General features: G+C 39.4%; 2 protein-coding genes and 1 long non-coding RNA gene across 4 annotated transcripts in view; all 3 read left to right on the forward strand.

The window, feature by feature from the left end:
- Ptp36e (protein tyrosine phosphatase 36E) overlaps positions 1-9,791 on the forward strand; it is a 63,984-nt gene extending 54,193 nt beyond the window's left edge. Inside the window, exons 4-14 of the mRNA XM_077408535.1 lie at positions 3,458-3,545; positions 4,150-4,226; positions 4,544-4,678; positions 4,890-5,030; positions 7,081-7,241; positions 7,359-7,494; positions 7,945-8,194; positions 8,271-8,347; positions 8,716-8,955; positions 9,124-9,468; positions 9,652-9,791. Of these exons, the coding sequence (XP_077264661.1) occupies positions 3,458-3,545; positions 4,150-4,226; positions 4,544-4,678; positions 4,890-5,030; positions 7,081-7,241; positions 7,359-7,494; positions 7,945-8,194; positions 8,271-8,347; positions 8,716-8,955; positions 9,124-9,468; positions 9,652-9,732 (1,731 nt within the window). The 3' untranslated portion in view covers positions 9,733-9,791. The remainder of the gene's footprint in view (positions 1-3,457; positions 3,546-4,149; positions 4,227-4,543; positions 4,679-4,889; positions 5,031-7,080; positions 7,242-7,358; positions 7,495-7,944; positions 8,195-8,270; positions 8,348-8,715; positions 8,956-9,123; positions 9,469-9,651) is intronic.
- A 91-nt stretch (positions 9,792-9,882) lies between these two features.
- Positions 9,883-19,623, forward strand: LOC143898796 (uncharacterized). Its single transcript, XM_077408521.1, has one exon. The coding sequence runs from the start codon at positions 10,165-10,167 to the stop codon at positions 12,805-12,807; it is 2,643 nt and encodes an 880-aa protein (XP_077264647.1). The 5' UTR covers positions 9,883-10,164; the 3' UTR covers positions 12,808-19,623.
- Positions 19,624-21,815: 2,192 nt separating this feature from the next.
- On the forward strand, positions 21,816-26,534 carry LOC143898811 (uncharacterized). Of its 2 annotated transcripts, XR_013257298.1 has the most exons (4): positions 21,816-23,451; positions 23,873-24,013; positions 24,594-26,299; positions 26,381-26,534. It is a non-coding gene; the product is annotated as an uncharacterized LOC143898811 (long non-coding RNA). The 2 variants fall into 2 exon arrangements; XR_013257297.1 differs by lacking the exon at positions 26,381-26,534 and having other exon boundaries at positions 23,334-23,451; positions 24,604-26,178.
- Positions 26,535-27,296: the final 762 nt, after the last annotated feature.

Raw genomic sequence — 27,296 nt, forward strand, 5'->3', positions numbered from 1 at the left:
GGTCCGCTGGACCCCACGGGGCATTTAAGGGTTAAAAATGGTATTGCTTCCTGATCGTATTTTGCTACAGACGTAGACGTTATTATTTCGTAGCCGTTTATTACTCAATTATTTTCCGATATTTCACCAGATATCGAGGCAAACACCGATCGGCGGTGGATTGTTAGATGCCGGTATAAGTTTATTTTCTTGTTAAATACATATGTCGGAAATACGTGATGCAACCGATTCTATGTACGTTCGTGCGGCACATAGGCGTACTTATGGATATTACAGAGTGCTCGGTGATAAGCAGACAGCCAAGAGACAAAGTAAACCTCCTGAGGTGGAGTAGGTCAAGAAATTGAGACTCAGCATAATATCGGTTTCTCATTAGACAGTCGTTTTGGGACGCAAATTCTCGCGATATACCAAGATAAATTTTACCTTGGCAATTTGCGCTAGCATACCTTCGCTCGATCCAGGAAGATCAAAGCCGCGACAATATAATCGCAAGAGTATCCGTCAAATGTCTCGCATCAAGTTGATAACATTTGACCTCTTTTTTATTAAAGCGCAAAAGTTTTAGTTTTAAATTGAACAGTATAAGTTTTTTTAAATAAAAAATTGTAATTTATATGTAAAGCATATTTGTCTTTTACTTAATAAATGGACAAAATTCTAAAAATTGTTACGGCTATTAAAAGGCTAAAATAAGAAAAAGCTTTTTGGAGTAAGAAATTTCAGATTCAAAACACGTATTTTAGGGCCGTACTAAAATTAAAATTATAATATATTCTTTCAATACGATTTAATCTCTAGTCATCGTGCCAATTATTATGCAAGTAGCACACGCGGTGCGCGCAAAATAGAAAAAAACTTCCACGCGGATGACACAATTGAATTTTTAACTGCAACACCTTGAAGAACGACATCCGTTCGGCTCCAATCTTCGTTTTTTCCTTCATATCTCAGCCGCATCACGTTCCACCCCACTGCTGTTTCAAGAGATGAGGGCTCTCAGGCAATATTTAAATATTTCACCGAGTTGCTTTCACGTCTTCCGTCTTCCTCGAATAGCAAAATCGATCTATCCTTTGTAACGCGAAGAAAATATTTCTCCCTTACGTATGCAGTTTTACTCTTGAAAAGGTCCAATTGCTGATGGACTACCTTAGCAAGGCTTCGTTTTCTATATATTTTTGCAACGTGAGAGGACTGAGTCTCAAAATACCCTAGATTCACGCGGAGATTTTCGCAGCAGGTCCAATAATATAACTTTTAAAATTTAAGTTGAACGATCTTCAATTTCGTCTTTCACGCGTATCTATCGCGTATTACACGGGGAAAGTCGACGTCTCAAAGGTTTACACCGCGTCTACCGGCATAAGCGCATCCGAGGAATCCGCGGTGATACGCGGGTAAACGTTTTCGTAAACGCGGCAAATGCGGAAAAGGGGTATCCGCCATCGACACGGGAAAGCTCTTAACCCTGCTCTCGTGCAGTTTATACGCCAGCAGATTATCCCGGGCTATCCGATGTCCTCGCAGACTTCTAACGCTTGCATAAATCGCGGCCGGTTATACGACGAAATCTCCTTTTTGCACGACGCTTTCGACGCTCCGTCATCAGTCTCTCGTCGTGTCGAAAAAATGTTCGCGTGTCATCGAAAAGGGACGTTCCTTTCCGCGGGTTTCTTTACCCCTGGGACAATCTAGCATTTTTCTCATGATAGAAAAAATCCTACAAACTATCTGCGAATAACGGCGAGCGAGGGGGAATGAATAGAGAGGGACGGACGGCAGGGGAATGGCCGCTGCTGAATTTTAAGTCCAGCCGCGCCACGATGCGGCGACGCGAAAATCATCTCGGCGTGATTTTTAAATTAAATCCGCTCGGCATTATCGGAAATGAAAGTTCCTGATGTTCGACAAATACTGGCGTATAAAAGCGTTATACGTATTCATGAAGGTACGCGGGGAATGCGAAAGAACTTCCGGCTCGCAAGAATTGCGCAATTATGCAGCGCATGAATTAATTAAATTTGAAAAGTATCAAAGAATTAATAACAGCGATAATAATGGGGATAATTTCCCTTTTGACCAATGTATAATGTTCAAAATACTTTGTGACAAACAGAAATCGATTGAAAAATCGACGCGATATATATTGTTATAACGCGTGTCGTCGACGACGTCTCTTAAAAAGAGCCGCGCGAACAATTTCCGCGGCTTTAGCCAAGTAATGCGACATGTTTAGCACGCAGCTGTCGCGTAAGTTTTTTGATTTGTCGAATCTGAGGACTTGGGCAATCGCTACTGCCAAAGCAAACGACACGGAGTCTTCCACTGTATCGCAAAACGTATACAATCGTTGAAATATTCGCAGTTGCTAACTGTGCCAAAAATACGATCTGCAATGCTCACTGATTAAATTGACGCGAAACGTTGCACGAATACCTTTGACAATTTTGAAAAATTCCAACGCGCAGAATATATACGCACTTTCTACGGAAAAACTGATAAATTTATCCGCACGCACGAGATACATACAAGTTTCACGTTATCGATTAAGAACTTTCTTCCGATACAGCTTTTGTGAAACCTTTTTTCAAGAAGGCAACAGGTTTTTTCTCCTCGAGCATATTTATAACCATCAGAGTTTTATGTTGTGTAATTATAGGTGTCACGGAAAGTTAGCACCTCATTTTTTTAAATCGTTATATTTTTATCTAAATCGACGGAACTATTTCTAAAATACATCAGAAACTGTAGAACTATTGTGGGTGCAAATGGAACTCTTAATAAATTTTCCAATTTTTGAAAATGAGGTGCCAACTTCACAGATACCACACGTGCGAGTGTGTGTGCGTGCGTATATTCTATTGCAGTGTTACTGTGTGCGTATTGTTAAGTTATTCTGTGACGAATGTGTTCAACGTCAAAATTTTACTCTCGTGAGCGAATCCATCGTTTTTATATTATATGCTTTATATGTCAACTTACACTGTCTCCATTGGTAGGCTTAGTAACAACATCGTGTTGATGCCTCTCCATTTGCGTACACTCTTATTTATACTCTCTATAACTGTATCCTCCATCAAGCATTGCAATAAATTAAATTAAATTAAATTAAATTAAATTAAATTAAATTAAACAGCATTCAATTTAATATCCATTCAAAAGGTAATAACACTTCTGTTATTAAAACGCGACACAATAATTCATTTTTTAAGTGACTAAGAATACAAATGACAAAAACTAAGTTAATAATGTTAATAATGTTGTATTCGTGATAAAATATCCCGATACTATCAACAAATGTTATCAAGTACAGTTCTTTGAATAATTACGTAGTGATAATAATCAATTACACTATTTTGCTTAATAATGAATAATTACGTCGCTGAGTTTCCTAATAATTATAGAGGTTTTATATTCATTCGTTTATATCTTTTGTTTTCTGTGTTTGTTGCAGACGGCAACGAAGGTGGAAACTCATTCGTGCAGACACGCCACGAAACCCGCAAACAAGGAAAAGAATCAAAATCAAAAGTGTATTCCATGTAGGTGCTAATCGTCGAAAACCTTTTGTTCCTATCTAAGCTAACTTAAGCTTCTTATTCGGTCGCCGTGAATATTATCACTTCCGTGTTCGAAAGAGAATCGCGTTGATTACGCGCGTAACAAATTAAAACATCGATTTGAAACGCTGAAAAGCTACGTAATGAACTCTCTCTTATAATAATTCGTGGACAAGCACGGATATAATCGCAGTAGCACGCTTTGCAGATTCAAATGTTTTTAATTACAGTAAAGCTCGACACTGAATAAGTAAAAGATTCTATAATATCGATTGAAATAGTCTTTATCGTATATCAATTATGAGAGAGAGAGAAGCTTGTATGTATATCAAATAAATAAAAAGTTTTATAATATTGATAGGAATAATTTCTGTCGCACTGATATATCTGCCTCGCGAATTGGCTGTCGGTTCCCGGATTTTCGAAGGTTAATTAACTTTCTTGCGATGAAGGAAGTAAATCAAGGTTACAAGATGGTTGCAATTGCCGGTGCGCGCTGTAGCTCTAACGAGGATTTATTTCCGCTCTAGAATAAGAGCTTTTATCAGGAGGACTAAAATGTTTTTCTTCTCGCTTCTTTTCGTAGACGATTATAATAGGGTAGTGCTGGACACGATAGAAGGCGAGCCAGATTCCGATTATGTTAATGCATCTTACGTAGATGTGAGTATGTCATGATATTCGATAATAAGTATCCGCAAAGTTAATAGTGCGCAAAAGCCCTCGGCAAATTAAGCGTGTTACGAGTCGCGGATCTCTCGCGGATCTCTACGTGATCCAATAACTTAATTGGATCCGTGTCTCTTAATTATCTTGTGGAGAAAACGGCGATTCGTCGGGGCTAGATTTTGAATTCGTCTTTTACGCCACGGCTCACGCAAGTTGATTTATTACGTCCGTGCGCGGAAGGCTTTGGACGAATATTAATCACATGCGTCGAGCGTCGAAATACATATGTTGATATTGACACTGCGTTTCAGAGTATATTGAAACCGAACGCTTACATCGTCACTCAGGGACCTATGGAGAACACAGTGACGGAATTCTGGCGGATGGTCTGGCAAGAGCAAGCCTCCTGCATCGTCATGCTCACGAAAACCTTTGACTTTATCAAGGTAAACAGCTATTTAAAGACTTTCATAAAAAAAAGAAACGCAAAACGCGCGGAGCACAGAAATGGTGTCCATTAAAGTTGCCGCGTCGTAAAAAAAGTAGTCCTTATCGCGCTATGACGTTGACCGCGAGTCTCAGCTTTAAGAGAGTGTAGAGTCCGTTATATAAATTCTTTACGCCTTACGGCTTTTTAGCCATAACTTTCCCTTACAGGTGATGTGTGTACAATACTGGCCGGCGAGTAAAGAGAAAGACGAGGAATACGGGGGTATCGGCGTTTCCGTCTTAAAGGAAGAGGAACTCGCTAACTTTCATATAAGGACGATAAGGCTGTACAAGAAGAACGAGAACAAAGTAAGTTGCAAAAAAAACCCCAATTTTTTTTTTCCAAAATATACTTGTATCCCAGACATAATAACTTTCGGCATACGCGGCAATTGAATAACGCGTGCCGTACAAATAAATTCAATATTTGCGAGAAAACGCAAACATTCGCGCGCAAATATTCGTGCTGATCGATCGAACAATTCAGTAACTCGAACATTCATACCGAATTTGTAAAGTTGAAAAATTCGCGATACGCGCTATTTGTCATCGGTGAGCGGAGTGACGTGAATCTACCGCGACATCGTTCGAATATTCGTGTATATTAAGGCTGGAATAAATCAGAAGAACTTGCGACGAGCCGTCACATAAACGGGGGGGGGGGGATTATCCGGATGATCCATGGACACGGAGAACATTTTTGCGGAACAGTCGCGAAGAACGCGAGTGATTGCGATTGGATAATGCGGTAATGCGGTAGTCAGCCGGTAACGCGCTCGAATGCCAACTCGAAGCTTGTCCTAGCCCTGTCGTTATAAGAACGAGACGAAAACGACGCAAAGTTAGCGAAAAAGTTAGCTCAATTAACCGTAGATCGTATCAGCTACGTCATGACGCCACCCGAATGCGCAATGTGATACGAACTCGCGATATGAATGAGGATAAGTTTGTTCAAGGAGCTATTACGCGAGCGGCTAATTTAATTGCACTTTTATCTGTGTGAACGAGGAACGACAATTGCGAGGACTTTTTAAAGCTCTTCCGAGCCGCGCGCTTTGTGATCTGATTCCACCACCGGCATCGTTACTTACCTAGTCCTTTTCTCGTTCAATTTTTTTCCGTTATCTGGAGAGAGAGAGAGAGGGAGAGAGAGAGAGAGAGAGAGAGAGAGAGAGAGAGAGAGAGAGAGAGAGAGAGAGAGAGAGAGAGAGAGAGAGAGAGAGAGAGAGTTCTCTCAGACTTTAAAGCTGTTCCCTTACATTAATGTCTCCGTCTGCGTTTCTAAACCTCCGTATATATTCCTTTTAAGTGCCACATTGTACCAGAAAGAGGTGTTTATTCTTCTACGTGTATTCTTTTGTGATAAAACATTTTATTCTTGTATCTAATATAATGTATAATCTATCTTTTTTTTACGCATAATGTATACACACACTTCAAGAGAAGATATTAAATAAACATTTAATGCATTTCAAAAAAATACGGTTGTGAGAAAGAACACATAATTAAGCTAATGCTAATAACAAATTAAAGAAAAAAGTTTATTAAATTTTTATTTGCATTAACTGCTAACTGTATTTTCTTAAGATACTGGCCGAATTTTTATTAAACACAAATAATATATTAATTGATTCTTGTAAAGATATAATAAGTAGGCCATAAACTCGTTGATTTTTTCACAATGTATCATTGCTAAAGAAGAGTAACTTACGCAGTTGGACGATTGAACAGATCTCGTCGTGAGACGAGTGTCAACACGTGTGACACCTCGTTAAAGTCTGTCGTTTGTCTCCCGTTCAGCATTTTTCGACGTAAGATTATTAACCGTACGGAACTACCGCGTGCACTATTCCATTGAACGGCAAGCGCAACACAGTAATTACTTTCGAAATTTACTGGCTGAGCTAAATTTAATATAAAAGAGGGAAGCCTCGTAACCCCATTCCGGGAATAGCAAAAGCTGAGACGTTACAGAACGCCCCGACGCCGCGACGCGACGTGCAACTCGCGGACGCGACTGCAATTGTCGAGCCTAACGCGGCATTGTTGGGATAACAATACCGAGGCAGTATCTTCCCCCGGAAAATAATCTGCCGGCGATGCAATTTGACTTCGCGACCGGCGCGGCCTCGCTAATTTGTTGGGCGGCAATTTTCTGCGTTTCAGCATCGATCGTAAATCTCGAAACACTTAATCTCGCGAACCTATCGTGTTTCGAACGCGGTTCGACAACGCGGTGAGGAAAATAGAGAATAACGACGAAACGCGAAGTATGAAACGATTACGAATGAGATGTTGAAAAACGATCGTTGTCGTAAAAGGCGATCGTTGTAACTCTGTTATGCGGAAACGTTTTCAGGAGATTACGGAGGAAAGAACGTTGTTGCAATTTCATTACACAGAATGGCACTCACACACGTGCCCTTTCGGAAACGCGGTGCTGGAATTTAGACGGCGTGTTCGAGCCGTGGTGGGATCAACCATAAAGAACGAATCCGGTCCTATGGTCGTTCACTGCAAGTAAGGCCAACTTGTGTTGCGAGTGTTGCATTATTATTTATGTAAAAGCGAGCAGAGCGTCCCGCTCTTTTCCGCGCTAATGAGATAATAATAAATTTGTTTGTTTGTGACACAAAGCGATGGTGGCGGACGATCGGGGGTATATTTAGCGATCGACGCGAACATGGAGCTGGCTGAAGAGGAGGACGCGTTTGATGTGTTTGGCTACTTGAAGAAGTTAAGGCAGAGCAGAAAAGGGCTTATAGAAGATTTGGTACAACAGCAATTAAATACTATAAAAGCAATGTGTTAATTAAGAGTCTAGATTTTGAAGAGTTCTATTATCTATATTCTCTTAAGGGTTTTTGGCTGGTATTCATAGTCTTCAAGATCGTCTTAAGTAATATCTTAAGACGTTAATACGGCTCTGTGATTGGTTCATGACATATTAAGATTAAACTTAAGATGGTCTTAAATAACTATGAATACCGGCCTTTGTATTTCAAGAAATTTTAATTATTTTAATAATTAACGTTAATTAATATTCTTTTCTGCTATGGGTTCTTGTTTCTCAAGAAACTTGAATTATTTTGATAATTATATAAGTTAACGAATAAATTCTCCGTCATTAATCCTTTTTCTAACATTCTTTCGGAAATTGATTATTAATAGTATATTTTGACAATGATAACTTATATCTCGGTACACGCGTTTGTTCATACAGGAACAATACAAATTTGTGTACGACACGCTCGAGGAGTTCGTCGTGTGCGGTACGTCGTGGTTCCCCGTGGCGGAATTGTCGCAACGTCTGAAGCAGAAGAGTGTAAAGAATCCGATAACTAAGATAAACGAATATCAAAGAGAGTATGAGCAGATTTGCAAGCAGACGCCGCGTTTCACGATCGGCGACTGCGCCGGTGGACACAGGGCCGATAACAGGGAGAAGAATAGAGACGTTCTGGTAGTTCCACGTGAGTTTCAACTTGCGCGACCGGCAAAGCCTCGACAAATAGCTTTTCCACAAATCAATCTCCCCCTTTGTTACAGCGGACAACTTTCGACCGTACCTCACCAGCTTTCAGGGCAACAGTTTCACGGACTACATCAACGCCGTCTTTGTGGATGTAAGTCAGTAAAATAAATCACCCTGCCTAACTGGTTCACTTTTAACTTTTCCTTAGATCGTTGTGAAATGTGCATTTTTCTAATTTAGATATAAACTTTTAACGAAATTTGTACAAAGTACGTCACGTTGATAATTAAACGGAAATTAATCGTTATAGCGTTTATGTAACTGACGTAAATCTCTTTGAAAATCTGATCTATATTATATATAATATTCAAAACGATAATAAAGTTTTGACAAATGTCGAAAATGTAAAAAACTCTGCGACTGCGGGTCGAAATATATATGTCACGTTTTTCCGCGGTACATTCGGCAACCGCTGCCAAGTGTCTTGCAAGGAACTTTATCCACTGTCATGCCACGCAGGGTTATACGAAACCGAGAGAATATATCGTAACGGAATGGCCCCTTCGACACACGTGCGGTGAATTCTGGTCTCTAGTTTACGACTACGAATGCGCCGCGGTGGTGGTGCTGTGCGTGCCACCTCAGACATCCGCGAATTTTCCCAGCTTTTGGCCGGAAGGAAGACATTCCAAGAAATATGGGCCCGTGTTCACAATTGATCACATCAGCCACAACCATTACACCAACATAAAAACTTGGGTGAGAACTAATCTTATTCTAATCTCCGTGCGACGCACGATTTGCCGAAAGTTTTTCAATTTTTAGATTTTATTTAAATCTTTATAAAAAATCTGCATATATATTTAAAAAGTATACGGTGATAAAATACTCCTTCTTATTTTCAATTTTACGAATAACGTTTTTCAGGTTTTTAGGATAAACAAGAAAATTGTCTCATTGACGGAATTGATGGCGGGAGTGAAAGCACCGCCGAAAACCGTGCAACTGTTTCAATTGACTTGTTGGCCAATGGGCCACAAAGTGCCCACTTCCACAAATAGTTTAGTAGAGCTCATGAATATGGTTGAGAGATGGAGGCAACGGACGGACTACGGACCAGTAGCTGTGGTTTCGCCCGATGGCCGAAGTCGCGTCGGTGTCTATTGTGCCGCCAACGCGTGCATAGAGCAGGTTATTCAACATGGAGAAGTTGACATTTTCCAAGCCGTCAAAACTGTGCGCAGGCACAGGCCCCAGCTTGTGGAAAACATGGTACTTCTTTAAATCACAAATAAAGTTGCAATATAGTATTCTTTAATTTCTCACTCGGTTCTTAAATTATAATATAATATCTTTCGTATATTATAATGACGTGTTTTTTTTTTATTAGAGATATTTTGATTTGAGATAAAAAGATAAAGTACAAAATATATATGAAAATAATTTCTTTTTCAGACGGAGTACAAGTACTGCTACGACTTGGTCCTGCACTACGTACTGCACTACTTGAATAAAGACATGAATGAAAAGAAGTGAGAATGCGAGTTGAGGGACGAGCTATGGTTCATCGAGTTCGGTCGCGGAGCAGCGCTGCCGTTGACCCCGGAAGAAGCACCGGTGGACGGGGAGCCGGTGGTGCCTTGCGCCCAGGGTCGCATCGTCGTTGAGACCGCGAGGCCGGCACCGCCACATTTCGCTACCTGCTCCACCTATCGCAGACCTCTGTTCAGTCGCACATCAAACGAGGTGTCAATCAGCGATACAGCACCGTCGTCGAGTGGTACGGAGCAGAGTCAGTTGGAGCAGCAGCAACAGCAACAGCAGCAGCAGCAGCCACAGCAGACCGTTGGCGGCAAAGGCGCCGTCAGCAAGGGCGCGCCGCAGAGTCCCGCTTCGAGACCGGAGGACCTCGGCGTGACCCCGTGGTACCTGGAGGATTATCCGACCACCGATACTTCGCCGGGACCGATGGGCAATAGGAGCTCGTATCCCTCGTACTCGTACGCCGATGGCAGGGACGGCAGGCCGGATCTAAATTCGACGAGGAACAGCAGCATCGAGAGCGAATTCCCGAAGCCGGCGGTGTCGATGCCGCGGAAGGCTTGTATGGATCTGAAGACTGCGATGGCGCTACTGGATGAAACCTGCCCGAATGTGGAACCAAGCCCGTCTCTCACCCCAAGAACGCCCAGAACGCCGCTCACGCCGTACGCGACGCGGAGCAAGCGGGCCCGTTCCAAGAGCAGCGACAATTCGTCGAACTACAGCAACGATCGGTTGAGCGATCGCTCGTTCGAGGTCAAAGATAAGGAAAAAAAGAGGCCGTTCCTCTGGAAGATCGGCATCTCGAAAACGGAGGACCGGCCGTTCCTGGCGAAACTAGCGCCGAGGATCATCGGCAAGCCTTATCTGGAGAAAATCGGGCCCAGTAAAGCCGTCGAGAGACCGTTCCTGGATAAGATCGGTTCGTCCAAGACTCTGGACAAATTCATCTTCGACACACCGCGTAACGAACGCAAGAATGAACTTAGGACGAGGACGAACGACGCGATGAAGAACCACGACGGGGCGAAGAATAACATCAGGCACGAAATGATGGCCATCGAACAGATTGCCATCGAGGAAGACGTTGAAATACCAGAGGTAACGCCCGTTACTCCCCGTCTAGAAGAGATACAACGCAAACCTGAGGAGACCTCAAAAGTGGCGACGACAACCTTCGACAGAAGACGTTCGGGTAAAGAGTTTCTGCTGAAGATGTGCTCTTTCGAGACGGAGGATCTGGAGTCCACTGTACCGTCAAAGGAACGATACGGCATCTCTCTAGACGATGCGCTGGACTCAGGTCCGAGCTCGTTGCCGACGGACGCCAACGGCGATGAGCGAACGGAGTCGCGGTTAGAATTGGAGAAGCGACCGACCAGCGTGACCGCCGAGTTATTGAAGTGCCGAGTGACGACGAGCGAGAAGATCATATCCTCCTCTACCACGTGCTTGAACCATTCGCCGGGTGAGACTAACAGCTGGAACAACTCGCCGCGAAGAGCGCAGCGAACGAGAAAGGAAACGGCCACTATGATTCGCCGCAGACTCTTTCAGGGTTCCCACGAAGTCGTTCGTAGCGACAACAGCACGCCGAACTCACCCACGAAGAGGCCCATCTCGAGTGTTTTTCCTGATCGCGAAATCGAGTCCAGGGGTAACGCTCTGGAGAGAGGAACTCTTTCGCCGACGAAGACCAGAAAATCGCTCGTCGGAGATATCAAGACGGTCGAGAATACACGCAGATCCATCAAGTACAATCAGTTCGAAAGGCGAGGCATCTCCTCGGACAATCTTCTGGCGAAGGACACTCTTTCATTTGTCATTACCGCACGGAATATGACCGACAACATCGGGAGAACGCGGGAGATCTCGTCGGAAGATTCGTTGGCGACTCGTCGAGAGTACACGAAGGAGACGTTCAAACAACTGCAGGACAAATTTAAGCTGCAGGAAATACCTCTGGAGAGTTACGCGGCTTTCAAACGGCGCACTCAGGCCGCTCCGGGAGCAATAAGTCGACAAGAAAGACTGAACCTTTTACCAGGCGACCTTGACATCATCCCGAAGATCATATCTGGGACAGAGAACATTACACCGGCTGACACGAATGCGAGCGAAACTGTGGATAAGCGAGATCAGAGTCAAGAGGGCACGGTGAGGTTTATTCTGAGAAAGCAAGAGGGAATCGATCATCCCGATCAAGAGTCGGACACAAACTCATCCATCAGACGGCCGAAGAGGCGGATTTTTCACGAACCGTCGCAGGAAACTATGGATCTGCTGACGGAACTGCGCAAGGTGAAGAGCTTGTTGAAGACTCCGTCCTGGGAGAAGGATCTGGATCTCGATCAGAAACCGGTGCAGATGCCGAAGCGTATTTTACTGACAGACAAGGAATTCTGTCTCTCGGTGGAGCGGGAAAACAGCGTGCGACGTCCGTCGAGGATGATCAACTCGCTGGAGACCACGGAAGAGGGTAAAGTTATGGCGAATCGGGAGGACAAAGAGAACAAGGAGTGCAACGAGACGAAAACCAATCAGAGATCACCCGGGCCAGCTCTGTTCGAGAAGAAGTGTCTGTCGTTGGACTACGCCGACGAAGAGAAGCCTCAGAAGCCGGAAGCCAGAGCGATCTCTTTGGCCTCCGCGAGGGACTTGCCGTTCGAAAGCGGGGAGACCGACGATTATCCCGACATGATTTGCGACTCCAAGAGCTGCTCTTCGAGCGTTTTTAACTCTCCGTCCGAGGAGACAAACAAGAGAGATCTGGTCGGCGAGCCGATGGAGGAGGAACCACCGAAGAAGCCTACTCAGAATCATTGCTCCGAGGTGGATATCGCCATTCCCATCGATCAAAAGATCAACAGTCCCAAAGGAGACGTCCAAGGGCGAACTAGCGATCTCTACGAGATCATATCGCCCCGATCGACGCCGTTCCGCGTTAAGAAGCGACTCGGCAAAATTTCCGTCGGAGAGACCGTCAAGCCGGAGAATTTCACCCTCGGTTCTAAGGTCGACTGCCGATCGGTCGTTGCTCAGAAACGAACCAAGTGCTTCCCCTTATAACGCACGTCGATCTGCCCGTGGGCGAGATTCTCTTGGCACTGGCTCGTGTTCGTACCGTAAAGAGATGACGTTGCTGATTCCGTCTCGCCTTGATTTTTTCTTTCGATATCACATTAAATACAAGCGCGTTGTATCGAATACACAATTTTTAATATAATATTTAAACAAAAAAAGAAATTGAAGCAAAATATTGTAAATGCTAAAAACTTTAGATATCTAATCTGCAGTTTTTATTCATTATTAGCAAAATTTTATGCAAAGGATACTTATTCTACATTTTTTATTTATTTATTTAAAAAAAAACCAATTATTTTACACTTGTGACACGATTTTTAGAATAGTCTAGAGCACGTTTTATGATTGCACTTTTATAACAGAGATGAAAAAAGAATTATTTATTTTGAACGATTACATATTAAAAAAAATATTATACAACGCAGAGGTGAAAGGATTAAGTCGAGCGAATGATTCATAATAACAGTCACGTCTGTCTTCATTCGGTACGAGCATTCCTTCTTGAGTTGCTTCTAAGATCAAACAAATTAATAATTAATTGAAATCTCGTCAATAACTCGCCTAGTAGAAAAAAATGTCTCAATGAATTCGCGTTAAACGGATATTTTTCTGATATGATGCTCGTCTTAAGATGACTTTGTACACTATCGCTATTAGTTTTTAATTAAGTCGAAATTAATCGTGCATATGAACGGCGGTAGAAATTTCTAGTTTTACTTTGTACAAGCGAATATAATAATGACATCTGCTAATTAACGCTTTTTCTAGCTTTCAAGTTATTCCTTATTGCACTTTTGCAGATTTTTCTGCAACATGCTGTCGGATACACAGCGAACGCATAGAAAATACGATAACAAGTAAAGAGCAGGAAAGAAAAAATTTGAAAGCACACATGGCGATAGCAGATGCCATTTCGTTTTGCTTTATTGTATAATATCTTTATATTACAAAGTATTACTAATCTTTTATTGGTCAAATAAAATGACATCCTCTCGAAAGTATAACGGACTTCGATCATGCGAACCGTTGGGAGACGGAAGAAGAATAAGATGAAGAACGAAGAACAACGGAGACATGTCATCGTGTGGTCTCGGTAAAAAATAAACGTCAGCTTTATTAGAAGGATCTGTCCAGTTTTAGAGCCTAATTCCGGAGTTTTCGGCGCAACGAAATCTCGGGACGCGTGCGGAAGCTCCTATCGAAATATTCTAAAGTGCACCCCGACCATTTTTTACTCGACGTTTTCGAGGAAGGAGAATGGCTCGAAATGGAAACGAAAGCTCGATACGACTGTAGAGACTTTTTACTCGACGCGCGCGGACGAGAGGGATCCGGCGAAAAGAGAAACCCTTCTGTCGAGCAGAGAGTGCCTTGTTCATGTGGATATATATTATTTAAACAAAGAGAGAACAAACATACGCGAAGAAGTCCTAATCGATGATTTAATTCCGACTGCGCGCCGGATTTTCTGAATGGGTCCACGGAGTCGCGCTCTCGTTGAAAGATATATCGCAATTTCCTCCTTCTCTTGTTTTTGATTCTCGCGATATTGCGAGCGGATCAATTGCGGCTTTTAGATTTTTTTTAATTCTCACTTGTGTGATTCTTGCAAATTTCTAACGAAACACACACTTCGTATCTCTGCGATAAGTCGCCTTTAAAAATCAGGAGAAATCTTAGATCGAAGGGAAAAAGCTTAAGAGATCTATCGGTGGAGTTTGGAAGAATATTGCGAGCTCGGGAGAGTGCGATTCCCACGCAAATGCGTGCGCCTGCCAAGCCTGCTCTTCGTTCGGCGCGGCACTTAACGTTTTCGCGGCATACAACTTATATTGTATAAATAATGCAGATTAATCGCGTTCCTCTTATATAATTTTCTAGAGATAGTTAGGGTCGACAACGCGCGTGCGTGCACGCTCGCGCGCACTAAATTGTCTATTTCGGAAAGTACATTTAAATATGTAGATAAAACGTATATATTATATAATATACGTAAAGTACGTATCACCAGTACGTATTTCGGTGAGACATGTTTGCGCGATACGGAATTAATAATGTCGGTGTGGATGCACTCTTACCTCATAAATTAGTACTTTCTAAAGCTTAATACTCTGTCTCTCCCTCTCTCTCTCTCTCTCTCTCTCTCTCATTACTGTACGGTATAATAACTGATAACGTGGTTACTTTCATAAATTTGTCAGAGCGGAGCATATAAGAGCGCGCTCTTATGTTCTAATAGGATACAAGCTCACTTAAATAACGAGATTAAATGCGTTTCGTCTCGAAATACTAAACTTTCTCGAAGATCTTCGTATGATTACGTTTGCGGTATAAAAGCGCGAAGATGTCTGTGACGAAACTATAAATACATCTGGACCGACGTTATGCACGTATATGCGTTTGGCGAATATTAGAAATTAATACAAGCTGGTATATATGGTATACATATATACATATATATATGCGCGTACTTAGATAGGTGTAATCCTATAGATATAACAGCTGGTGAGATGTGCCAAAGAAAAATTTATTGTATGTTACGAAGAAGTTACTTTTATATATACACGTTGTATATATATATATATATATATATATATATATATATATATATATATATGTGTGTGTGTGTGTGTGTGTGTGTGTGTGTGTGTGCGCGCAGAGGAATGCGTGTCTGTTGGTGTATGTGCGCGCGTCTCTCTGTGCAATTGCATTCGTTATGTGTACATACAGGTAGTGTGTACACGTGCGCGTATGAAGTAAGTATATGCATATATGGCTAGGAATTTACATATATTCTATGTGCATACGACCGGAGATATGCCACAAGGATGCACATATTTGGAGCACAACGTGTGAGTCGAGGAGGATCACGATCCGATATTTTCTCCGTGTGCGCACTTAATTTAATTAATTCAAAATGAACGGGGCCCGCTGCTATATCCTTATCGCAATCTCATTTCCCAAAACTAGCGCACTTGAATGTCTCGCGCAATTAATGTTTTAATCGTTTAATGCAACTCCCCGTCTACACCGCAAATATAGCGGCGTCATAGAGCGGCACAAGGAAAAAAAAAAAAAAAAAAAAAAACACCGTTGCAACCGTAATTACTTTTTCCAATTTACAATTAGCGCAAATGTTTGAATGAAAGGAGATGTTTTCTCTCGTATTTGCAAAATCTACAACTAAATTCTGCCGAGTTTAACATTTGAATTTGCCATAACAAGGATCGCGAGTATCCGACTGCCCATCTTTACTCGAGTCAATAGTCGAAGCTTAGTGGCTCGTGGTCCTCCTTAATCGTGTAAGACCGCAATAGTGTACATAAATATTTTCGGCCGGTGCAATACCATCAGATACATGGTGAGACAGGGTTCGTTTTGTAAATCGGAGGGCAAAACTCGTCCATTCTCGTGTAAAAACTCGATAGAAGAAACTCACCCTCCCTCTCCCCGTCAAAGGCCGCGGCAGCTATCCGTCCACCCATTCGGCTGTTCACGCGAAAAAGTGCGAAGAATGCAAAATACGTGAATGCGCACCGTCGTTCTCGTGCGGCGACGACGTGACGATAAACGGTTATATTGTAATGTTACTGTTGCGACAAATTTTCGTTCTCGCGGGCAAGATTTAGCGTTCAAACGCGAACGCGCAAATTAGTTGCTGTTACGATTTTAGAAAACGTGCTCCACGCATGAGAGGATTGCTCCTCTTGCATAACTTTTCCTCGAAGTAATAATTAATCATTTGAACACGAATGTTTTACCGTTGGTTCCGAGATATAACGATTGAGGATATATTCTATACACACATATATACGTATATAACTCTGTTCCTACATATAAAACTCCGTTTTAATCGCGGTGAGGGAAGAGGATGTTACGTCGGCGATGCGTACCGCCGAGAACGTCAAGTCCGACAAGACGTAAAGAGCGCTACCGAATTGAAAAGAGTTCGGCGAAGTGAGAAATAGCAGAGAAACGAAATGTACAAGTTAGTTAATACTCGAATCAATTCTAAACTAACGCGGCTTGAGGTCGCGGCGCACGTTTAGAGCGTGGTGATCGCGTAGCTTGATTTTCTCATCATCGTGTGAAGTAAAATCTCAGGATCTAACGACCGCGGCAAGCCGGATACGTATACATATAACTGTTACCTAAGACGAGGCAACGGGGTTTCTGCCTATATACTTGAAATGATTTGATCTCCTCCCGTTTACTCCTGAGGCGATTCACCGAATAACGTTATAGACGTTATAGACGTTTAGCATAGAGCAAGATGGTACAATGGGACTGTAATGTTAATTAATTTCTGTTTTTTTTTCCGCGTCACGTTGAACGTGCTACGCTATGACACGTGTCATTACATATATACGTATTGTATAATACACACGTACGTCTACACGCAATTACACGCACACGACACAAGCGACGTGAGTGTATGGTTGTTCTGTGTATGCATGTACGCGATAAGTAAGTATCTCTATATGTGATGGGCGTTCGCCACGTTCATGTCAATAAAATTTCACATTGTAACAAGCCATTAGAATTGCCGCCACGACGAACAGAACGAATACGAACGTGCGATGTAAAAGTGTAACGGAAGTCCGGGGACTCGCCGTGCGTGGTCACCGTATATGGCAAAACGCGCGAAATCGATTAATTGTTTATGAAAATTTATAAACCTTTTCGTACATTACGGATTTCACTGAACCTCATAAAACATTGGCGAATGCAAACGACTACTACTGATTACGGGTTAGATTCCATCAAAGTACGTATTAAAATTCCGCGGAAATTACAAATAAATTATTTTTTACTTTGAATCCTTTCTAAGGATTCAAGATTGTTTAATTTTGCAAAAAAGTTCTTTACTAATCGATATTATTTAATATTGTTTAGCTATTTATCTTTATATTAATATTTATTCATACCGGATGTCCCAAAATTGCAGTATGATATTTTGGATGCTTTGCGATGAATTTAAATCTGAATTTTAGTAATTTGTTGGTCAAAAAAAATTTTTTTATAGAAAAAATAAATATTAATATGGAAGTAAACGTTAATATTAGACATTAAATATTTTTGTTATTATATTATATACAACTATAATTATATAGAAAATATGTACATATATATTGTCTTGTATAATCTCTGTTTGTATAATATGTACAAGAAAAATAATAAGAATTAAAAAATAATTTAAACAATAATTTTCGCATTGTGTTTTTTACAAAAAGTTAAGTTTGCGGAAAAAAAAAATTATACATATATAATTATATATAAATGTGATAACCGTATATAAAAGGTAATTATATATAATTATATATGTATATACAAAATATTATATAATTTAATCGCAATTTTACTTTTTATAAAAGAAACAATACAAAAATAATTTTAAAACTATTTTTCAATTACTCTAGTATTACTTTTTTATATGTTTGTACAATTAACAAAATATATGGACGTATTTTTTGTATAATTTTATATAAACATTTTTTCCGGAATAATACATAATTAAAATTTCATTTGAAATTAAATCTATCCGCTTACTTGTATAAAACTTAATTTCCAAAGAGTTTAGATTTCTAATTGCATAAAATTTGAATCCTTCGCTATCTTTCGCTCAGAATAGTAATTTACTCCGAGTTGCTCGGAGGAACTTATAATGTTATATATGTTACGAAGCAACATCTTCAAAATATCATCTCGTTTTTTTGTGCGTTACGTTTGTGAGATACCTACGCGGTTATCGTGACTGTTTCTTAGAGACCGCCGTATTCGATACATGTTGCAGCGATTTTGCGAAAGTTGGTGATCACGGCGCGCCGTCGCGTCACCGCCATTTGTATTGCCGTGTATCCGATTTACGCGACTTGATTGATACGGATCGATTTCAGTTTCGGCGTTCAAATTAAGTTGATAAAAAGAAGCTTCGTAAGACTCACCCTGGGTGCCTGACGATCGGGCTCGTTACTCGACGGGACGTAATTGTAACCCCGGAGTACGGTTGCGTCGTTCGCACGGTTATTATAGTCGGGGAAAACGGCGCTGTCGAAACGCAGCTGCAAAAGATGGAAATACGTGTAATAGTATATTGTACACCAAAGGAGAGAAAGCAGCGTTTTTCAGCGGCAAATCACATGAGTCTGAAAAAGCTTTTGACCCGAGGTTGCACACGATATTTTTCACAACACTTTTACGGAAAGTTTGACTTCCATGCCTAGAGAGGGGCGCGCGAGAGTGGCCATTTCACGCCAGGGTTACTTTCCTCCCTAGGGAAGAAAATTGATACTTTCAGCCCGCTATGCCGGGTGGAAAGTATCAATTTTCTTCCCTAGCGAGGAAAGTGCAGGTTACTTTCCGCCCGCTATGCCGCCCTGGGCGTGAAATTGGTCGAACTTTCCGTGGAGGTGTTGTGAAAAAATATGCTCACAGATTATAATACTCGCGCCGACAGCCTTGGATATCGTCGAGATTACTTACCAGAAAGATGATCGTCCGTCGGATGAACGACGATTCGCGAAAACAGATTCGCGTTATGCGTTGCGCGGCGACTTCCGGCTGCTCCCGGCTCCCGGCAGTCCCGGTTCGTTACTCTTTCGTACTCGCGGAGGGCGCGTAACCATTCGGTCGCGTTCGGTCGCGTTCGGCGGCCGCCGACTGGTCCGGAACGGCACGGCTGCGCGCCATTTTTTTAAACTGTGTGATAAGCGACCTGTCGTTAGACGAAGCGCGATGTGGTTTTACGTAACATTGCTACGTTGTTGTAAATAATAAATAGATTGTACGTTGCATATATTACGCGGCTTGCGTACATTTATCCCCTCCCCTCCCTCACCGACCGTCCTATAAGCTTATGCTTGTCAATTAATCTTTTGCACTCGAAACTTTTTTTGTTAAAAAGTTGATGAGATTTTTTAAAACTAACATAAAAATAAATTATACATATATTAACGATATATATGATATAACTATTTTATTTCAATATTTTATGTATTTTTACATTATACAAGACCTAATATGTTGAACCCGTAATATTTTTCCCATCATTAACAAAATTAATTTATCGAAAACATTTATATATTAAGGAGAACTGAAAGAAATGATTTATTGTAATTATACACAAATTATTGCTTACAAAAATCTTTTAAATAACTTTTCGTCTTTATTATTATTTTCTTTGCAATCAAAGAATTTATTTCCGACCCGTATAAATCTGCATTTTTTAAAAACGTATTCTGAACGATTTCAAAATTTATATGAGAAATTGCATTTATAATATATAACATCAGATACTATATTATATATGAGTATAATATATATAGATAAATATACATTTATAACATATTAATTTCACAAAATCTGTGTTACCCTATTATAAAAAATTCGTCACTTACCGACACGATACGCAACAGGCGAAATTACCCAACTAACATATCCATATTACGTTAAATTAACACAAAAATTTGAGTAGACCATTTGAGATTTGAGTAGACGTAATTTAAATTATCAATTTAACACAAATTTTCCACTGTGTATTTATTTTTAAACAGAATAATAAATTTTATTTTGCCAGTGAAGAGAATAACAATTAAAGGAATTTAAATCGATTGTAACTGGCAATATACATATAACGTCTTCACCGATATGAACATTGAAAAACTGTGAGCCAACTTGGTTTGTCGGATTCACACAGCACTTTTTTCAGATCAATATCGAGACATTATTAATTTTGACCATGGTTTTGGTCAGTTGATGTAATTTCTAAATTAAATAGTTTTTAAATTTTATTGCGAAAAATATTACCCCAGCCAGGGTTTGAACCTGGAACCTCCTGTATAATGCTGTGGTAATATTTATCGCAATAACAACTATAAGAAGAAATCCATTGGGTCAAAGGAAAGGAAAGGAAAGGAAAAGCTTTTCGTCAAATCGCACGGACGCATCCTGATTTCTGATATTTTAATTAATTAATTTTTTATTAATTATTGAGAAACTTACAAAACGTGGACTTTTCGAATCAATTTTACCCGCTTTATTTGCCCACGAGCATTGGTCCGCATATTACATAACACCTTGTATATGTACCAGATAGCACGAAATGTTATTTGAAAATGCCTTTTGAAGAAATTCAAGGAACATTCAAAATAAATGTATAATTTAAATTTTGTAGATTTTAATCTTAGGATATCCTTTGGTTATTCCGAGGAAGAACAAATAATAGCCAAATACTAGCTTCAAAGATGTTTTAAGAATATTTGAGACGTTAATATAGCTTCTTAATTATCTTAAAAATATTATTTTACTTTATTGCATACATTGCACTACTGTAATAAATACCTGTTATAAATATTGGGCTGTATTTCCGAAAACGCCCATGCTCAGATTTAGGTGAAACTTTGTGAATAGGTTCCTTTTAAATAAAAAACACATACACCAGAAAGATTTTTTGCAACTCCAAAGTTTAGAAACTTTTTTAATATTTTTAACTTGTTGCCTCCACGCATACATTTTCCACCCGAAACAAACCAAAACCGCTCTCAAGTAATGTAAACAACCATAAAGTACACAAAGTACAAATATATTAATTTGCTACTTCTGCGTATACCCTTCTCACGCGAACCAAGGTTCACTCCCACCTCCCCCTGCTTTCGGGGGAAGTGCGGTAGCCCTTCCCTCGCTTACGTGTGTACTGTTTATACACATACAATTGAAATATTATTTAAAAAATAATAAGAGAAATAGGATCGTAACGATAAACAATCAATTTAGTAACAAAGCCATGCGATAAAAGCCTAGGTCTTTTTGGCAGCACCATATTGGTTTCTGTATGCATATATACTATATAAAGAAAAAAAAAGATAAAGAATTTTACTTTATATACCCCAAGGGGCCTTAAAGGGCGTTTTGAAGGGACGTACCCAACCCTAACCTCCAATTCATCCACTACCTTACTGTTTCCTCCTTTGGACCAACGGTTTAACGTCTCTTCCAAAAGACGGAGCCCAGTTTTCTCCGCATCTTGCACGGAGGGGCGCGGTTTTTCGGAAAAAAACTTTTCCATGTTACATGGCTCTAATGGACTCGAACCTGGTTTCTCAGATTACGAGTCTGGCGCTCTACCACTAGACCACACCGCCGCCCTGCATATATACTATATATATACATATAAATTTTTCAAATCACTGCGCGCAGATTAAATTTTCGGACTTAAAACACAGTAATTGTCAGAATTAAAAACCCCTTCCTACCTGGAATTAAATCGACTCGATTTAATTATCTAAAAACTGTAAAGAAAATTGCGAAAAATATTACCTCAGCCTGAGTCACAGTTCCTACACGGAATGAGGGAGGTTCCAGGTTCGAATCCTGGCTGAGGTAATATTTTTCGCAATAAATTTCTTTACAGTTTTTAGATAATTAAATCGAGTCGATTTATGTCCGGGTGGAAAAGAGTTTTTAATTCTAACAATTACTGTGTTTTAAGTCCGAAAATTTAATCGGCGCGCAGTGGTTTGGTAAATTTATATGTATATATATAGTATATATGCATACAGAAACCAATATGGTGCTGCCAAAAAGACCTAGGCTTGGATCGCATGGCTTTGTTACTAAATTGATTGATTTATTATTTAAAAATTCATATTAACTTTTCACGCAAACCGAGGTTCACCCCCCACCTTCCATGCTTTCAGGGGAGGTGCGGTAGCCCTTCTCTCGCTTACGTGTGTACTGTTTCTCTCTCTCTCTCTCTCTCTCTCTCTCTCTCTCTCTCTCTTTCTCTCACCGCTAATTCTGTGTATATTATTATACTATGTGATAGATTATATAAATTGATATTTCGAAAACTGTGCGTCGTAGTTTATAACATTTCTGGTTTTCTGAAGTTTCGCCAACAATGTTTATTTAATGTGAACGAAAATTTTAAATTAAAATAAAATAAAACAAAATAAGTTATTAAATTAAATTAAATTAAATTAAATCAAAACTGGTTTTCATAAATTCCTCTTCTGAAAAGGGCATGTCGTAGGTATTGTTGTCATTTTTCCGCGATGCCGATTGGTTCATTTGCTGCGTTTACTTCATTTGCAGCTGTCATTGTATATTTTGACAGTTGTGTGTATCAAGGGTTAATAGTGTAATATAGTAATAGCATAATGTTAAAGATAAATAGCGCGCGCGAATCGCGCGTCTGCAGTGTCTAGTAACAATTCACATTAATAGAATCTATTCATTTAATTTATGTAACAATGGACTTTAATCTAATACACGTGAGATTGCAATTTCTTTAATTTATTCTCAAAGCCTTTAATTATGAAGATATTCAGCGATTGGCAATAAGATAGAGATAACATGTTGTTTTTGTGTTAAAAAAGATAATTATGCAAAAAACCTATTGCATTTAAGAATAGATTTAATGCGTTTTTTTTGCTTTGTAAGGTTTTTCCACTTCTTCTTTTTTCCCTCCTTAATAAAAAAAAGTCATAAAAACGCATGAAGTGGTTGGGAATCGTGTTCTTTTCCGCGTATATATATGTGATTGGCAGTCGAGGATGGTGTCGATAGCGTCGATGGTGATCGAGATCGTAGCTAGTTCTGCGAGTTCTCGTGTGTGACAGTTCGCGTCGTGTAATACATATAATTTATATATTTTATTCATATATATATATAATAAATATAAATATATATAAATATATGTAATTCATATTACCCATACTTATTGTACAGTATTATTTATTTATACATATATTATTTGTTAAAATTTATTTATTACATAATACATATTATAAATTATATAATACATATGTATTATATAATTTGTATGTACATAAGTATGCATATATCTATAGATATGTACACCGGCAGAAATGGTGTCTCTCGGCGGCAAGGTTACGTATGCAAGCACACGCATACCTAGCCGCCGCTCATCCGTGATACACTATTTATGCCGATGCGTGTATGTACATACGTACTACACAATTAAAAATTATGTAATAAAAATTTGTTGCTATTGTTAATTCTAATTTTAATTAAGTAAAAAATTTGACAGCTCAATCAAACATTATTATGAGGTTATTATGGTTATGTGAAAAAGCTCTCAACATGTAGTGATTTACGAAAAAGAAATAAAGGGGGAGAAAATTTCAAAGAAATAGGAGAGAGTGCCGTTATACTAACCATATTTACCAAGGTAAGATCACTATACAGATAATTTTTTGGTGGTAAGAAGATCATTATGTATATGTACATGTATGTATAATATATATATAATAGGGGTATTCAAATAAGTTAAAGTTTAACGGTTTGACAGGTTATGTCGGGTTAAAGTCGGATAAAAAGTTAATTTTTAAATTTTTAACCCAAAAATTAACGTGATAAGTTAATGAGTCACTTATGTATTTTGCATAACCTTAAAAAGTAGCGCGCCCAAAGTTAATTAATTAACTTTTTACTCGACTTTAACCCGACATAACCTGTCAAACCGTTAAACTTTAACTTATTTGAATACCCCTATTGTATATACATATCTATATGCAGATAATTATATAGGGAAACGGGAGGTAGCCCCGATCAATGGATAGCCCCGGACATTATTGAAATTCAAGTATACCGCGTATCTATGGCAATTGTTTAAACATTCTAATATTGCCCTTCTGCGTATCTCGACATATGCAGAATGTTTAAACAATGGCCATAGATACGCGGTATATTCGAATTTTAATAATTTCCGGAGCTATCCCCGTTCCCCTGTGTTATTAATTATAAAACAGTTACATATAGGGTAACTTTGGTATTTACGCCGCGCGGAGTTTTACGCCGCAGATGTCAGAAAAAATAGAAGAAATAAAGGTACTTGCTCACAATTATTCTGTTATGTGCCTTTATGCCATATTAATATTGTGTTGTAATTTCAGTTTTTTACTGTTAATATTAACGAAACTATCGTGAGTTGAATCAATTTCTCACCGTCGTAAGAAGCGCGATCTTGATGTGTTACGACCGTTTATGGTTACGACCTATGTAAAAATGATTACTGTAGAGAATGTAAAAAGTTCAATGGTTATTTTGTGATACATAAGTGTAGAGGGATAGTAAATAATGGAATACAGCAAAATACAAGTGCATAACTCTTGTATTTTTTGTTTAACTTAATATCTTTTATATCCTTCCTATTTGGGATATTAAAAATTCAAAAATCCAATCTAAATGATAGCTTTATTTCTTTTTCACAAAATTATATTACCTAACTTAACTCAAGTGACATGTATTTCAAAATAAGATGTGAAATCTTTAATTTCTCCTTCACAAAATTATATTATCTAACTTAACTCAATAAGTGACATGTATTTCAAACAAAGATAAGAAATCTTTAAATTAAATTGCGCCAATTTTTTGCAAAGAGATTATTATATCACAAAATTGTGTTACCAAACTCAATCTAAGTGATACGTACCAACATAAGTGGTAGTAGCTTTATTTCTCCTTAACAAAATTATATCACACAAAATTGCGTTACCTAATAACTCAACCTAAGTAATATGTTATTTTAAAAAAATATATGTAATCTTTAAATTACGCCAACTACAAAGAGAATATATATATTGCTTTGAAAAATAATTGTAGTGCAACTACTCTTAAAAAATAAAACAAAATTGTGTTACCTAACTCAACCCAAGTGATATGTATTATTTTTATGTAACACGTGCATGGGAAGTGCTCCATTGCGCACGCTACGCGTGCGTAATAGACCACTTTCCACGCACTTGCAACATAAAATAGGGTGTGCAAGTCATGCGTAAAGATGAAAATTCAAGGGTGCGGAGCCGAAGGCGAGTGCGTCAACTCCGCACCCTCGAATTTTCATCTTACAGCACTTGTTGTACAAATAACTACTGTCACATATACACAGGGTCAAAGGTAACCGCGTCGTTTCCTTCCCGAGACCTTGAAAATGAACAACATTAGAGGTTTCCTGTTTTTTAGCACTTATGTACGCCTTGAGAACCGCGCAAAAAATTTCAATCACATATCTACATATAACGGTAACTCATAATTCCAGCTTATAAAATCGAATCTATTCATAACATCTTCAAAATCCAGCCACTTGCCGATGCACAAAACAACATCGCTATCGCCGCGGCTGGCGTGACCCGTGACCCCGCGGCGATAGCAATAAGTACGCGAGAGCGGCAAATTTTCGCAATCCGCGGGAAAACATCGTCGCCGTCGAGTGTCGCGCGTAGTTTTCGGTGTCTACGTGTATTAATACCTTGAATTCAATGTCCACGTGTCTCAGGTTGCCGATGACGGGATCCAGATAGTGCGCTTCATAGTTTTTGGTGTCCAGGTGTAATTGTACGTTGAATTCGATGTCTAGATGTCCCAGGTTGCAGATGACGAGGTCCACATAGTGCGCTTCGTAGTTTTCGGTGTCCAGGTGTAATAATACGTTGAATGCGATGTCTAGGTGTCCCAGGTTGCCGAATACGATGTCTAGATAGTGAGCTCCGTAGTTTTCGGTGTCTACGTGTATTAATACCTTGAATTTGATGTCTAGGTGTCTCAGGTTGCCGATGACGAGGTCCACATAGTGCGCTCCGCAGTTTTCGGTGTCTACGTGTATTAATACCTTGAAATTGATGTCTAGGTGTCCCAAGTTGCTGATGACAAAATCTAGATAGCGCGCTCCGTAGTTTTTGATGTCTAGACAAGTAAATTTTCGAGCGTTTCAAAATATCGTATTAATATTCTTCGGCTTAAAAAGTAAATCAAAGTGACGTATCATTAGTTAAAAGAAAAGTTTCTGTTATTATACGACATGTTATTTTGACTAACAATAGTAATTTATTGTAATAAAACGACTGAAATAAAACGTATGTAGGGATGGGGTATGTTGGCTCATATCAAGACACGCTTAGCTTGACTTGTTGTTGCCGTACGCGTGAGACCTGTTTGAGCATGTGATTTACTATCTATACAATGCTGATATATAGAAGCTAAATATATTATATTTATATTAATATTTTTATGATGAAGAAAGCTACATCTAAAATAGTTCACAATTATTTTTCTGCAACAACGTTTTGATATTCAATTATTACAAAATAACTTTAAAAGATACAATCTTTATCAAGAAGTACGTATGTGTTACCCGTTTTGTGTGTTTCTATTACGTATTCATTAATTTAACGTGGACTTTTGTCGCATAGCCAACTTACCTTACTATCGGGGAAAGTTGGCCACAATGCAGCATGTTCATATTTCATTTATTACAAAGAAACTATACGGTATACAGGAGCGTTCTTAGCATGAAAATGTAAAGAAAGGTTCTCTCTATCATATTAGTACTGTTTAATCATGATAATTAGTTGTATAAAAACTCAAATGCCGAAATTGTAAAAACGGTGCCAACGAGCCCCGGTCTTCCCTACACATTTACAAGATTTACAAAATATTTGTACTACTAAAACAAA

Source organism: Temnothorax americanus, unplaced genomic scaffold (assembly GCF_048541705.1).
Source record: "Temnothorax americanus isolate GAGA-0224 unplaced genomic scaffold, ASM4854170v1 Scaffold10, whole genome shotgun sequence".
Classification (NCBI taxonomy): Eukaryota; Metazoa; Arthropoda; class Insecta; order Hymenoptera; family Formicidae; genus Temnothorax; species Temnothorax americanus.

Bases quoted from the DNA above. Each gene is read 5' to 3' on its own strand.
- LOC143898796 (XM_077408521.1), top strand. From the start codon at position 10,165: ATGGGCAATAGGAGCTCGTATCCCTCGTACTCGTACGCCGATGGCAGG.